Here is a 16,209-nt window from a genome sequence, read left to right as displayed (position 1 = left end):
GCATTTCCCTAACTGTTACACTGGTGCCGAAACCCGGGAATAAGGAAGAATGCTTTGTTGTGGTGTCCTCACCGCTGCCGTCCACCGGGAAGTGGAGGAGCCGCTGCTGTCCGCCAGGGAACGGAGGAGCTGCTACCGTCCGCCAGGGAATAGAGGAGCCACAGCAGCTTCTGTGCTGGTTACCAGTGCAATTTAGACTGCGTTTTAAAATGCTGGTTCTTACCTTTAGAGCCCTACAAGGACAAACGCCCCCTTACATCTCTGACCTGATACAGCTGCGCACGTCCTCACGTAGTCTGAGATCAACTGGTCAGAGATTTTTAATTGTTCCCCATACACATTTTAAAACTAGAGGGGACCGTTCTTTTCAAGCAGTGGCACCTAGACTGTGGAATGCTTTGCCTCCTTCCTTGCGCTCCTTGGATTCGGTGGAAAATATTAAAACACAGTTGAAAACTCTTTTATTTAAAGAGGCTTTTAGCAAGACTGTAGGGTGGTTAGGCCTTTGTTTATGTTTTTGTTTTTGATTTAGTTATTTATTTGGATCATATAGTGTCATTTATTTATTAATGTTGTGTATTCCCCTTATCTTGTGAAGCACTTTGTGATTTTTATCTGAGAAATGTGCTATATAAATACATTTTACTTACTTCTGCTAGGGCAGTGGTCGGCAACCCAAAACGTTGAAAGAGCCATATTGGACAAAAAAAAAAAAAAAAAAAATCTGTCTGGAGCCGCAAAAAATTAAAAGCCTTATATAACCCTTATAATGAATGCAACACATGCTGTAAGTGTTATATTTGCTTTTCAGGAATGTTTTCACATGTTCTAAACAAGCAACAAAGCGACGCAAAACCTCACCTCTGGACAGCCATCGTACTTTGTTGTGTAGCAGAAGATCGGAATATTCGCTGTCAACTTCATCTAGCAATGCACGGAACTGACGGTGGTTCAGTGCTTTTGCAATTATCTTGTTCACCATCTCGATGACAAGGTTCATCACCTCCATACACTCTGGTGGGAATGTTTGTGCACACAGTGCTTCTTGGTGCAAGATGCAGTGACATCAAGGAGATTTCGATCCAACGCTTTCCGTAATAAAGTCACAAACCCCTTTTGCGATCCCCTCATACTGGGTGCCCCATCTGTAGCCACTGAAATCAGGTGGTTGGTGTTAATTCCATTGTCATTTAAACACTTCAGCACAGCCTCACATATGTCCTCCCCGCGTGTTTGTCCTTTCAGTGGTATTAAATTCTTCTTGAGGCCCATCAGAGTTAACATACCTGCATAAAAGCGCTACCTGTTCAATATCGATCACATCACACGACTCATCACTGGCAATTGAGTATGCTGGAGCTGAATTAATAGCCTTGATTTGCTGATTGGTGATGTTGCCTGCCATTTTAATGGCCCTTTCCTTCACTGTCTTTGCGGAGAGAGGCATATGTCTTTAATTTTCTGTATTATCTCGGTTTTGTTTTTGAAGTCTGAAAATAGGTGCTCTGATATTTTAATGAATGAATCCTTCATGTAGTCACCATCTGTGAACGGTTTCCCACGCTTTATTATCTCCCGGGTTGCAACAAAACTAGCAGCAGTAGTGGAGTTTGGAGATGCAATCCACTTCTTAAATTTATCTTTGCGCTCCTCTAATTTCTCCAGAGTAATGCAATCGCACTTTTTCTCTCACTCCCAACTGGGTACTTGACTGCAAATGTAGCATGCTTTCCCTGGAAATGTCTTTCCACATTACTCTTTTTGTTATTTGACAACTTCTCATTACAAAGCAAACATGCAGGCAATCCCTCCGCATTGGCAATGAAAGCAAATGATTCGGTCCAAGAACTGTTGAATCCTCTGTTCTCCTCAGCTATCTTTCTCTTTTTTCCCTTGGGATACATGGCCCATGACACACCCGCCGGTTTGTTTGTTTGTTTGTCACGCCGATCAGACAGAAACGTGTGTCGCAGTCTATGACGTAAATTCTTCGTTGACAGAAATGTTGAAATTAAATATTTATTACACAAATTTTTACAACGTTGAAAAACTTTAAGAATGTTTGTCATGTTTTTCCTCCTGCAGAAATTCTATTAAAACAATTTTTTTTTCCATTTTCATATTTTTGAAAAAGCTCCAGGGAGCCACTAGGGCGGCGCTTAAGAGCCGCATGCGGCTCTAGAGCCGCGGGTTGCCGACCTATGTGCTAGGGGATGGCCAACGCTCTAGATATTGCTCTACAAACACAAAACTATGGAATGATTTTCCGGACATTATTCAAAAGGAATTGCAAATTGTATTTGCAATTGCGTTTTCAATTTGTGGACGCATAAAATGTGACATAATCCAAACGTAATTGCAAATCGCGCATTACCGTTTGCATTTTCGTTTAAGCGAACGCACAGTGACTGTCAGATTTCAAATGGAAAAGCAAAGTCCGTTTGCAACTGTGTTTCCCATATCTTACGAGTTTTGGCCCTGTCATATTTAAATAGCAATTTCAATTACCACGTCTGCTTTTTCACTTTCTCAGCGTCGCGTATGTAGCCAGCCAAAACTCAAATGGAATACTAATTCCCTTAGTATTTCCATTGATGCCTTACACGGAAACCTGTCAATCAGGGTCAAGGGTGGGATTATGCTATGGGGCGTGTTTGTCTTGGGAAGAGACCACTCACAGTCGACGGTCAAGATCAAATAAACCAGCGTCTGTTCAGGGCATCACCTCTTTATTTATTTTGTATTTATTTTAATGTTTATTTGACAGGGACAAATGCATAGAACATTGCTTGAAGTCTGTCAATGTTTTAATTTCAGATGCATTCCACAAATGTATGCCTCTTACTGAAAATGATGTCTGACCAAATGTTGTTCTACGTTTTGCGGCTATAGTTTCCACTTATTGTGCCTCTAGTTCTTATTCCGCTCTTTTGTTTATGTACTAGTTGACAGATTATTTCTGGTGCAATGTTGTTCACACACTTAAAAATTAGTTTTAAAAAAGAAAAATTTACAAAACTGTCAAAACTCAAGATATTATGCTTCCTTAGAATGATGCAGTGATGCCATCTTACAGATTTCTGGTCCATTACTTTTAATGCTTGTTTATATAATGACTCTTGACCGTCGACTGTGAGTGACGTCACTTCCCAAGACAAACACGCCCCATAGCATAATCCCACCCTTGACCCTGATTGACAGGTTTCCGTGTAAGGCATCAATGGAAATACTAAGGAATTAGTATTCCATTTGAGTTTTGGCTGGCTACATACGCGATGCTGAGAAAGTGAAAAAGCAGACGTGGTAATTGAAATTGCTATTTAAATATGACAGGGCCAAAACTCGTAAGATATGGGAAACACAGTTGCAAATGGACTTTGCTTTTCCATTTGAAATCTGGCAGTCACTGTGCGTTCGCTTAAACGAAAATGCAAACGGTAATGCGCGATTTGCAATTGCGTTTGGATTATGTCACATTTTATGCGTCCACAAATTGAAAACGCAATTGCAAATACAATTTGCAATTCCTTTTGAATAATGTCCGGAAAATCATTCCATACAAAACAACTTCATTGTTTGTCGCTAAAACTTGTTAGGACACCATGTTACTCAACAAGGTCTTGTCTTCAAACATTGAATTAGTTAGTTAGTTAGTTAGCTATGTAATAATGCTTGCTGAAGGAATAACCTCTCTGTCTCTCTCTTTGGTGTAGTGGTTCTGGACGACTCAAAGCGGGTTGCGAAGCGGCGTTTGATTGAGGAGAATCGTGTAAAGAGGAAAAAAGAAGAGATGGTGAAGACCATGCAAAATCGTCCAGAACCCAGCAGCTCAGAGTGGGAGCTCATCCGTATGGTGACAGATGCTCACCGCCATACCAATGCACAGGGCTCGCACTGGAAACAGAAACGCAAGTTCCTGGTAAGGAAAAACTAAAAGAAGTGACACTATATTTTACAACAACAACATAAAATGTGCACGGTTTGAAAAAGCCATCACACTGTAAATTAGATTGTGTTGGGTTTGGGGCACACCTTGTGAAATTTCTGTTAGCCTGAGATCTATCTTATAAACTATTTACCTTTCTTACACAGATGCTGTCATATGTCCATCTCTCGCTCTCTCTATTGCTCTCTAACACACACACATACACACACAGAGGGCTATACTTATAACCATTCCTGTCTGTCTGTGTGTCAGCTCACAACAATTAATTTCAGTTTAGCACATCACTGTGGCCGTGTCTGTCAGCATGGATTTGCATTTGTTTACACAGCTTGCTAATCAATGTAACGAGTGACGATACCTGTCTGCACAACATAAGACATCTCCTTCAGTTGTGACTGGGCTACAGAGAGTGTTAGAGACCGGTATAACATGAATGCAGCACTGCCAAACAGGGCCTTTGTGGAAGCGTTAGTTTATGAAGAGGAAAGCGAGTTTAGATGGTATTAATCTATCTGCAGTGGCAGACAGCAGGACAGTATACCACACATTTTGAAAGGTGTCAACTTTTGACAGGAAAAGGAAAAGCAAGTTGCCAAGCAGGAGTTTAGGAGAGACACACAGGCTGTTACAAAACACTTGCTACGTTCAAACTATAACAGATGTGACTCAAATTGTCCTGTTTGTACAAGAGCTTACAAGAGTGGCTCGAATACTGCCTGTATGAACTGAAGTCAAGCTTCTTTTCTTTTCTTATGTTGCAGTCAAGAATATCGCCTGTAAACACAGAGTCAGTGATTAAAATAAATATCCAAGAAGGTGGCTTCCATAAGACATTCCATCGTCTTATTATAATTGACAAGACATTATTTAATAAATGAGACCGATCAAGCAATTTCAGCCATCAAACCTTGGGCCTAATTAACCAACAGTATCTTCATACGCTTGAAATAATGAGTTTAGAGTGCAGCATTTGGGCATTACTTGGTAGCAAACATCAGAAAACAAGTATTAATTTCTTAAGCTTCGCTTGAATTTGAAAAGGACTGGGTTTTCTGACATCGCAATTCACGAGTGCCTTCTTGCAACGAATAAGTAAATTCAAAGTTCATCACAGCTGCCATTAGGGGGAGAAACACAACAGACTTATGCAAGTTTTAGAGACAGTGAAATGCGCAACTGTGTTTTGGGTTCTGAAAATTTAATGGAGTCACTTCGGTTATAGAACTCTTGTTTATCACCGAACTGTGTGAGAATGTAGCCCTAGTGAGCTGCCTTCATAGACAGCATTTTTTTTTTATATATACTTAATGGAACAAATATTTGTTCACCTATACCTACATAACTTACATTCATGGAAATACATGTGAGATCATACAATAATGGGTCAGTTAACATCCCATGAAGTTGTAAACACAATCCATTTTTCCCAGTATCGCAAATATTTATCGATCTGTAGATTCAGTGAGAAAGTCATTCTCTCCATGCTTTGAACATTTTTCACAATATCCATCCAGTCAGTCTTTGTTGGAGGCTCAGTCTGTAACCATTTTCGTGTTACAGCTTTCTTGCTGGCGGCTAATAGCACCTTCAATAGATATTTGTCTTTCACTAACAAGTGGGCTGTCATAGACAGCATTTTTATTCCTTATAGGTGGAGAAACATTTAAACATGTCTGCGATTCCCCAAAACATAACATTTGCAGGTTTTTCAGCCAAGGTTTGAGAGGTTTAAGGCTGTAAATTGGTCAGATTGAGTTACAATGTCATAGTGTTTAGAAGGTTATTCTGGAGTATTAGTTTGACAAATAGTTTTTCCTGATTATAGGATAATTTTTCACTTATTGCCTTCCATTCTGTTGTATAAAGATAAGAAAACACACACAATCATAAACGCACTCACATTGATGCACAAGCAATCATATGCACGGTGGAGAATCCAAGCATGTCTTGCACTGGCAGAAGGAGGAGTAGTTGCAGCGAGTATTCACCTCAGAACCTCAGTCACTTTGCTTAGCCTGCCGAACGTGCACCGCTCTTCCAAACATTATGACTATACTATCAAATCCCTAACGTGCACCAAACTAAACATTCGACTCGCGCTAGACCCTGTGACTACCACAGGGAGAGAGAAACCACTTCCCCGGCTGGGCCAAGAACTCCTATAAACGGGCCATAAATAATTCAGCCTATATTTACATTTACATTTTTATGCTTTTGGCAGACGCTTTTATCCAAAGCAACTTACAGAGCCCTTATTACAGGGACAGTCCCCCCGGAGCAACCTGGAGTTAAGTGCCTTGCTCAAGGACACAATGGTGGTGGCTGTGGGGATCGAACCAGCGATCTTCTGATTACAAGTTATGAGCTTAGCCCACTATGACACCACCACTCCTATATAAGCTTACTACCAATATATTCCTCCAATAACTTGGCAAGGCCAAGACCCGCATGACCTCGATAAAATGCGGTCTCTCTCCATGGAAATGCTCAATCCTTCCTTTCAACAATCCAACAGGGCTGTCTTTAGACCTCTTTGGCGAGAAAGTGCAATGCCAAGTTTTCAGCATTAAGAAAAGGACCAGGTGGACCAGCAGAGGGATTAGATTACACTACAGTCTTACAGGCAAAGACTGTCTTGGGTTGTATCCAGGGTCAGTACCACCTCCACCTCCTGGAGGAAGAGAGAGAGGAATTGCTGTCACACACAGACACACATTCTGGTTCATCCTTGTTAAAACTTGCACAAATATACCAGTGCGGCATAGTTAAAACAGGCCTGTCAGCCTGGGACAGTGCAATGTAAATAATAGCACACAAATCCTAAACATCAGCAGAAGTACCTCTTATGCACAACACAGCTACACAGCATTTTATTTACCTTCTTGTCATTGGCTCTTTGTGTGGTCTACACTGTACATTTTCCTCAGTATACTTCATATCAAGACTGCCTACCAGTATTAGGGCAAATGAACAGTAATATTTATATTAAGTAATTATTTAAACAGCTTGTGTTTCTAAACTAAAGTGTACCAAGCTATAGGTGAGATGAGGGCTGCACAACTAATCTAGTAAATAATCAAGATGACATTTAGGGCTGCTGTGATTTAACTAAACATGAAAAGTGTTGATTATGCACTCTGGTTAGGTATACTACTCAGTTTTCTATTTAGAATGTGTTTTTTGCAGCGTTTAAGTGTGGAAAACAAACACATACATGTTCATTGTGCAATGGTGAATCAAAGGCATTTTAGTTGGTCTACAAGCCAATCAGTATTGACAACTGGTCCTAATGAGTGAGCTGTAAAGCAGTGGCAGCTAGTGCGTTTCAAATGTGGGGAAGCATAGGCTATGGTTTTGGGTGCCTGCAATTTTGCTCCCAAACACTTCTCAAACTACTACTAAAACAGTGAAAGTACTTAACTAAAATTAAATAGGCTCTAAAGATTTTTACAGCAAAATAGACAAAATGTTAAATTATGATAGCTGAAATAAACTTGTTACGTCAAATTGCAAACAATGGCTGAACAGTCTGCGCTCTACAGTAGGGCTATTACGTTTTATACGCTGCTAATCAAGTACATTGCCGTTTGTTGCCAAGTTCCAACCATTTGAGAGCGCGACCAATCATATAGAGAAGCCAGTCTTTCAGATAGGACATTAATACATTTGTGACGAGGAGGAGGGCGTGGCCAGGCTGTGAGGGTGCACAGTTGGCACTGAATCAGATGATCAACAGGAGAGCGAGATAAAGGGGGACCGAAGGCACCAGTTCGAGAGAGAGAGCCACGCTTCATTTGTGCATTCGTCTTATGCTTTATGTTGTTTTAAGTTGAGTTTTACATTAACCTTTATTTTGACTGTTCAGCCGGTTCTGCCTCCTCCTTGCCCACCTTTAACTGTTACAGTGGTGCCGAAACCTGGGAGGAAGGAGGGATGCGCTGTCGTGGAGTCCTCACCTCTGCTATCTGCCAGAGGAGCAGCCATCTGCCTGGGGATGGAGGGCTCACTGCCGTCCACTGGGGGAGGAACGAGCTGTCTTCTTCCAGAGGGCAGAGGAGGTGTTGAGGACCGGGCGACAATGTGTCCGGGAACCGGCGAGCAAGTTATTCTCTCTCTCTCTCTCTCTCTCTCTCTCTCTCTGTGTCTCCTGCTCACAATTTCCCTCTCCCCATGCCTCCTCTCATCTCTCCCACATGAGCTGGTGGACCACCGGCTGACAGAACGGCCGGAAGGGCAGCGTCTCCCCTCCCGGTGGAAGTCAGTCCGGTGGCACCCTGGTCTGAATCAGGAGGGGAAGGAGAGTGATGAGGACTCACTCCCGCCTCTTCCTTGCCCATCTTTAACTGTAGCAACATTGATTGAAAGCCCAATGTCCAGTAGGCAATGAGATGCTGATCCAGTGCAAACAACGTTCGTGAAGCTCCCACAGACTCCCGGAGAAGCACGGCATCCAGGCAGGTCTCAAAATGACGCTTTTAGAGCCTCTCGTCCAATGAACATCAAACTTTTGTGTCATTGATTTGAATGATACAGATATCTACCAAAAAGTTGGATTGTGTTACTTGAAAGAACAGCACTATAGTGATGTGTAATATTTTACACTTTTATTCCCTAAAATATTTAAATGCACAAAGAGTAATATTTCATTTATATAAAGTGTATTTGTCAATATATTAAACTCGTCATTGCAGTCATTAGTCGTGATTACAGTATCAAGGGAAATAATTGACAATTATGATATTTGTTTTAATTGTATAATCTTGCTTTAGGCAAGCTTTGTTTTTTCTCACAGCTTCTTGGTGAAACACACACATTGTCACACTACATTGTTTGTGTGAAGCCCCTTCCTACACATTTTTCTGTTTAGTCTTGCCTGGATTTCAGTGTGTTTGTTTATTGCTGTCACTGCACTTTATCAGAAACAAAAGAAATCAATGTGCATTTGTGCTGCGAGAGGTTACTCCTCCCCCCCCCCCCCTGCCCATAACTGATTGGAGCTCTTTGCTCCACAGCCCTCACAAATCTGACCCCAGAAGACCTCTTTCTGACACTCCCTCACTTTTAATACTTTCTCTATACTATATATTGATCTCTCTCTCCCTTTGGCTCTCTTTATCTCTCTTTTTCCTCTCTCACTTCCACGCTCGATTCCTGAGAGCTTACTCACCTCTTATTCCCATATGTAAGAGGTGTGGGTTGGAGAAATAGGCTGAAATTATGTAGTCCTTGAGTCATAGCCATGTCACGCATTTATAAAGTATATGCAACGGCCAACCTGCAAAGCTGTAATTCACTCTTTCCATATCACGGTTAATGCAGTTCTTTCCTCGTCTTGAATACTTGTCATTCCCTCTATTCTGACTCAGTAATGTAACATGCCTCTTTCTACATGCATAGTTGAACTTTGCTCCAAATGCAGAGGCCAAATTGACTGTTTCTCCAGGGTTTTTACATTGCTGACCACTAATCCACCTGAGGATTCTATACGCTGAGTTATTCCACGGCTATCAGCTTACATAACTGAGAAGCCAGATCCAACGCATTCATTATTACTCTTGCTGCTGGAGTTGTCTCTCGTTGCTTGTATGTATACATTGTGGCCGGTGAGCGATGACAGAAATAATGGGTGTGGTGTGAGGCCTCAGAGGGGCACTTATATTCAAAGGGAGGGACATAAACAGGGTAAATCAAGTGTCTAATGGCATTATAGGGATAGCTGAAAGTAGTGTAGTGATGTTGCTGCGCAAAATCGGCACACGCTGCTAGCAGTGTGTGTTACAGCAGTCCTCCTTTCTCATTACTCTCTAGTAGAAGCCTGGATGCAGGGTGACGACCGCAGAGATGAGGTTGTGCTCACATAAGGGGAGGCTGTTGTCCATCACAACAAGTGATAGGCTGACCTGTCAGATTAACTGGCCGATATTAGGCAACAGAATTTAGCAACAGCCTTCACTTTTTCACGCATTTGTTCAAACTGTACTGAATAAAACCCCCAGAGTAAGTTATTTAATGTGCTGTAAATGCACAAATATGCAGAAACGTTATGATGTCAACCTGGTACTACACATATTGTCGTCAACAGTAAATATGGTGTAAAATTTGTGTTTGTTTAAATAGTAAAAAGAGAATCTTCTTTCTATTATTACATTGTATGTATTCAAATGATTTTTCCATCAGCCACTTTGCTAATTTGCATAATGGTATTGCATTGACCATTGGAAAAACCCATATACTGTACAGTATGTTCTTTAATGGAAAATATTTATTTTTTGCCATAATGAAGTCCACATTGAATTCATAGACAGTTATGTCTCCTGACTCTTTTTACAGGTTCTTTTCCAAGTGTTCCCTGGTGAAAGCCACTTTTAAACCCCTGTGAATCTTTCTGTGTGTCCATAGCCAGAGGACATCGGTCAGTCTCCAGTGGCCCCCACATCAGATGGGGACAAAGTGGATCTGGAGGCCTTCAGCGAGTTTACCAAAATCATCACCCCGGCCATCACACGTGTTGTCGACTTTGCCAAAAAACTGCCCATGTTTTCGGAGGTGAGTGTGGTGTGCAATTAGGTTTCATTGTTTTCTGTGTAATTTTTTTATTGTATGATGTGTTAGCTTTTACAGAAACTGGCAGTGTTTGTTTTCCGTAGTAATTAGCTTGTCAAGTTCAAGCTTCCTCCCTTGTTATAAGAATAGACCTTAGTCTCTGCCAGCCTAATTAGCCAAATATATGCTTCTTTCCTGCTGTGAATTTGTGTTATTAGTTATTGCCAAAACATTTCAGCTCTCTTGTGTTGGGAAGAATTGTACTGTGTGTACTGTGTGTGTGTGTGTGTGTGTGTGTGTGTGTGTGTGTGTGTGTGTGTGTGTGTGTGTGTGTGTGTGTGTGTGTGAGCGTGTATTTATCACTTTGTGGGGACCAAATGTCCCCATAAGGATAGTAAAACAAGAAATGTTTGACCTTGTGGGGACATTTTGTCAGTCCCCATGAGGAAAACAGCTTATAAATCATACTAAATTATGTTTTTTGAAAATGTAAAAATGCAGAAAGTTTTCTGTGAGGGTTAGGTTTAGGGGTAGGGTTAGGTTTAGGGGATAGAATATAAAGTTTGTACAGTATAAAAACCATTATGTCTATGGAAAGTCCCCATAAAACATGGAAACACGACAGTGTGTGTGTGTGTGTGTGTGTGTGTGTGTGTGTGTGTGTGTGTGTGTGTGTGTGTGTGTGTGTGATGTCACACTGCAGCATTACATCAGTCATGTTTATGTGGCATTCTATCCATTTTTAACATTCACATCTATCCTTTAACCACATGTGTGAACATTCTTCCACTGTAGACTACACAACATCCTTATGCCAGCAAATTTGTTATTGTCTACACCATAAATTTACACTGCCATCCACACGTATCCACTGCATCTCTGTTTATGTTCTACATTGAGCATGATGCCTCCTGTATTTTCCACATTTTATTATACACATCTCCACACATTGTAACGCCCCCCCCAAAAATAACTACTCATAGTGAGGGAATGGTTTATTCTCATCTGCTACCTGACCAAACTGTGTTTTTGATTGATTTTAAACGTTTATGAAATGACACACTCAAAATAATTTCATTTTGCTGCCAGATTCCCTCTTTTTTTCCCTCCTTGTATTTGAGTTATCGGGCTTCGCAGTATGTACAGTCACAATATTCAGGAGTCACAAACCCCCAGTTATTTGACAATGACATTTGTTTTTCAATGATTTTGGCCTTGGGACAATAACACAAAAGAATGTTGTAAGAATGCCATTGTAAGAATGTCATTCACACACCTAAATACTTGATTTTTCACAACAATCTGCACTGCCTCATACATTTATGACTAAAATAGTTTTTATCTGGTCGACTCATTTTGTGCAACTTTATGTTAACTTAATATTTATTCTATACCTGTATTCTACTGTGAAAACTTTGCACACAATTGTACATTGCATCTAACTCTACATCTGCATCATAATATATCATAGACTTGTTTGTGTGAAAATATTCTTCACTTCCTCATTCACTATGATCTGATCCAGTCATTTCAAGCACCTTCATGCTTATACGGTTGTATATTTGTATTTTTGCATTCCTGTGTATTTAGATATTTCCTAGATTCTATATTTTGTGTATTTTTATTTATGTCTAATATCTACTCTCTTTTATAAATGTATACAAGAGCCAGTTGAAGACAATACTTTAGTTGTACTTGAACAATGACAATAAGAGTTTGAACTTGAACTATCAGGTGATAGGGATGTGTCACGATTAGTTGTTTGTTTATCTAAATTGTTTTAGAGACGGTGCATTAATTAGCATGCTGACAGCGTGCTGTGCTTTAGCTGTTAGACAGTTTGCATTGTACAACCATCTAAAAAAAAGTTGCATCTTTAAATTCATCCCCACTGTACATATTAAGACGGACATCTTTGGTCATTACGTGAATTCTTGCGTGTTTTTTATTCTATTTTTTTTTTGTTGACATTTTTTACCTCCAGAGACCCAAGTGTGACTGCTGTGTGCATTTTCCTATTTGATTTGTAACAAGTAGCACCTAATAAACTAGGGAAAACTATATTTTAGAGCAAATGGTTCACATATTATGTCCCCATATGTGGACAGCAGAATTAAATTGTGACATTTTAAATAATACCAAGCTATAGAAAGTCAGATTACATTCATCAAATGGTTTATTATGTTTCCATGAGTGTTGGTTATTCATGTTTTCGAGAGTAAAGTATCATCTAATTATTGCCAACCATGATGAAATAAAATGTAGCATTATAAATTCTGAATCTACTTAATGTACTGAAAACCATTGTCCCATGTCTGCCAAACATGTTGAGCGGTCCAAACATCATCTGCAGCCTAAAACTGAACTTTTGGTTGGAGTTTAGGAGTAAACTTAGCTTTCCCCCTGCTCCCTATTTAGTGAATGACTTTACCTCCAGTGTGCTGTTTGTTTGCACTGGTCTCAGAACAGTTTGAAATGCACCTTTTAATCCTAACTCCACATAAAGCCTCTGAAAGCGAAATTTATCAGCTTTTGGATGAACCCACTGATTCTCACTGTGAAAATGCACAGTAAATATAGGAATGCATTTACTAATGTTTATGAATAGAACCATATTGTACATTGAATAAAAAATAAAATATAACAAAATGTATATTAAAATGAAGCAAAATAACCTGCATAACCTGTTTGTTATTGTGGGAAGTTTCAAAAAAATTTGTGGGAATAATGTCCCACATTACACGTACAGTATGTTTACATCATGTGTATAATTTTTTGAATTAATGTATTTTTAAAGCTGCATATCAAACAAAACTAGAAATACTACTCTTTACACCCAAGTAGGTTTCAATGAAAAAAACTTTTTTTCTTATCAGACACGTTTTTTGGCTCTGCACCCGTAAAAGCTCTTCACAGAAATCAAGACCATGTTGTTGTGTCGTGTGATTGCTGCGTCAGAAGCTTACCCCTTAAATGACAGTCTAAAGTGTTTTGAACAGTATTCAGTCAGTTTACATTTATTTAAATTATGTGTTGCTTAAAGCTATGCAAAAATACGTGTCTGCGGGGTCGTAAGAGGTTATGATGCTGTGTCATATTAAAAAAAATATATTTTTATAAGCAATTCTTTAGATGTGTACATTCTGTCTAGCTGTTTTTGAGCACAAGACCATGTTTTACATAAACTTCCCTTGAAAAACACAACTGTTTGGGCTAAAGTGAACCTGAAATAGGAGTAATTATAAAGGGATATAAGACCAATTAGTCAACTAGTTATTCAGGCAACCCACACACTACTCAAAGAGTAGTTTTGCACTTACATAAATATTGTATTATGACGTGATTTTTAATCTGTGTAGCTGCCTTGTGAGGATCAGATCATCTTGCTGAAGGGCTGCTGTATGGAGATCATGTCCCTACGGGCCGCAGTTCGGTATGACCCAGAAAGCGAGACGCTGACTCTGAGTGGAGAGATGGCTGTTAAACGAGAGCAGCTGAAGAATGGAGGGCTGGGCGTGGTGTCTGACGCCATCTTTGACTTGGGAAAGAGCCTGGCGCAGTTTAACTTGGATGACAGTGAGGTGGCACTGCTACAAGCTGTACTGCTTATGAGCTCAGGTGAGAAGACGCCAGGAGAACTTAACCCACAACTGCTCTCCTGCTCATATACAGTGGCCCCAAAACGTTTTTGGAAACTTTAGATGAATTTTAGTGCATTTGATAACTAAATAAAAAAACTGGGTGGCATCAGCAAATAAAAAATGCTAGATGTTTTCTCATTCTCATTTTTAACTAACAGGCCCAACGTCACTGTAGTAGATAAATGAAATCAGTTCCCCGCAAGTTGACACAAGTGTCTTAGCAAAGTAACCACAGGTGTAGTTCATCACATTAACTATGAACATATTCCACAAAGTTTGACAAACGGAGTGTCCAATTACTTCTTGTTTCAATTGAACAATATATGTATTGTTTTATATTAAAACCTCATAAATTCTTTTTGTGACATGTTTTGTCCTCTTCTGTAGATCGCACAGGCCTGACATGCGTGGACAAGATCGAGAAGTGTCAAGAGATGTACCTCCTGGCATTCGAACACTACATTAACTATCGCAAGCACAACATTCCCCATTTCTGGCCCAAGCTGCTGATGAAGGTGACGGACCTGCGCATGATTGGAGCCTGCCACGCTAGCCGCTTCCTGCACATGAAGGTGGAGTGCCCCACTGAACTCTTCCCTCCACTCTTCCTGGAGGTCTTTGAGGATCAGGAGGTGTGAGGAGATCAAGAGGATCGGGAAAAATTTTGTAACCTGTTTCTCACCCCCTCTCACCCCTCTCCACACACCAAAACTCACCAGCAGCTGGGGTCTTCATGAGAACGGCTTTCATACGGGGGGTCTTAGTCGGCAACTTATTTTTCGACTTTTTACAGAATACTCAGCCCTTCCCCCGTCCACTAAACTTTCTACAGGTGGCCCTTCTGTCTCTGCATAATGTCTTATACTGGTTTACCAACACCTCAGTTATAGACACAGTATATACATATATACACACACACATTCTTATAAGTGTGCTTACAGATGCAGTACCCACTGTGCGACACGTAACCTCCGATGAGGTTGTATACATTTGTATGCATACAGACACTGCACTACTGTCACACCAACCTCTCAGAACTGGAGGAGCACTTCTGTGCCCTCAGACAAGACAGGATGGATTTGCCGGTTTATGCTATGTTGCAGCTGGCGTCGATTCCTCTCAGCAGGTTGTGAAGTGGTCAGTTAATTTCAGTTACATAAATCTCAGCATTCTCGTAAGATTACAATGTAACCGCTGGCATCTTGTCGCTCACGTATTGTAGTTACGTCGCAAACGTGGAGCGTTTTGAACAGACCTCATTAATCTCTTACTAGTTACATTGAGCCCGTGTGCGGAGTGGGAGGATATTTCTAAACCAAATCAGGTGCTATATTTAAATAAAGCTTCTCAAAATGATTTGGGACCTCTCAAGAATATGCCCTCCCTCCCTCCTCTGTAAGCTTTCCGTTGGTGGTTTAGCGTACATTCAGGGGTGCCACTCATAAACTTTGTGTGTGGTTCTTTACTCGCCATTGCCCGGGCTTTGTGTGCCGTAACATTGGCCTGTTCTGAATGATAAATGAGCCCTTTTCTTTCTCAGCAAAGTCACGCAGCGAGAAAAAGAGCTTGCGAGAGAGATTTCACAAAAGACATTGAAATCGAGGCACCCCGCATGTGATTCGCACTGATTTGTATGTTTTACAGGTTTTGGGAGGAGCCAGTATTACCATCCTCCCAGACCCAGCACACACATAAATATACACAAACACACACCTCAACTCAAATGCCTCATTTTTACTGTATGCACTGCGGTGCTGTAGTTCTGGACTCCCATGCAGGGCTTTGAGAGTTCAGTCCAGCCCCTTTGTGTTCCGCCCAGATGCTACTGTTGCCCGGTCTGTGTGAACACACACACATACACACACTCCTGACGGGCCCTGGCGGAATGGCTGTTTTTGTTGTTTCTTTTTGTTTTTGTTTTACCTCAAATGTGGGTACACCTCCGGCTGGCTGTGGCTCCAAAACTGCCTCTGTGCGGACAGGTTCTACCTCACCTCTGGACACAGGGCAGCTACCCTCAGCCTCCTCCCACACACACACACACACATATTTACACACACACATTTACATAATTACCCA

General features: G+C 40.8%; 1 protein-coding gene across 1 annotated transcript in view; it reads left to right on the top strand.

The window, feature by feature from the left end:
* Positions 1-15,415, top strand: part of LOC127627027 (thyroid hormone receptor alpha) — a 97,349-nt gene extending 81,934 nt beyond the window's left edge. Inside the window, exons 6-9 of the mRNA XM_052103227.1 lie at positions 3,714-3,919; positions 10,346-10,492; positions 13,849-14,107; positions 14,518-15,415. Coding sequence (XP_051959187.1) covers positions 3,714-3,919; positions 10,346-10,492; positions 13,849-14,107; positions 14,518-14,768 — 863 coding nt within the window. The 3' untranslated portion in view covers positions 14,769-15,415. The remainder of the gene's footprint in view (positions 1-3,713; positions 3,920-10,345; positions 10,493-13,848; positions 14,108-14,517) is intronic.
* The last annotated feature ends 794 nt before the right edge of the window (positions 15,416-16,209 follow it).

The sequence above is a fragment of the Xyrauchen texanus genome, chromosome 33, assembly GCF_025860055.1.
Source record: "Xyrauchen texanus isolate HMW12.3.18 chromosome 33, RBS_HiC_50CHRs, whole genome shotgun sequence".
NCBI lineage: Eukaryota > Metazoa > Chordata > Actinopteri > Cypriniformes > Catostomidae > Xyrauchen > Xyrauchen texanus.
This window is presented reverse-complemented; position numbering and strand designations above follow the sequence as displayed.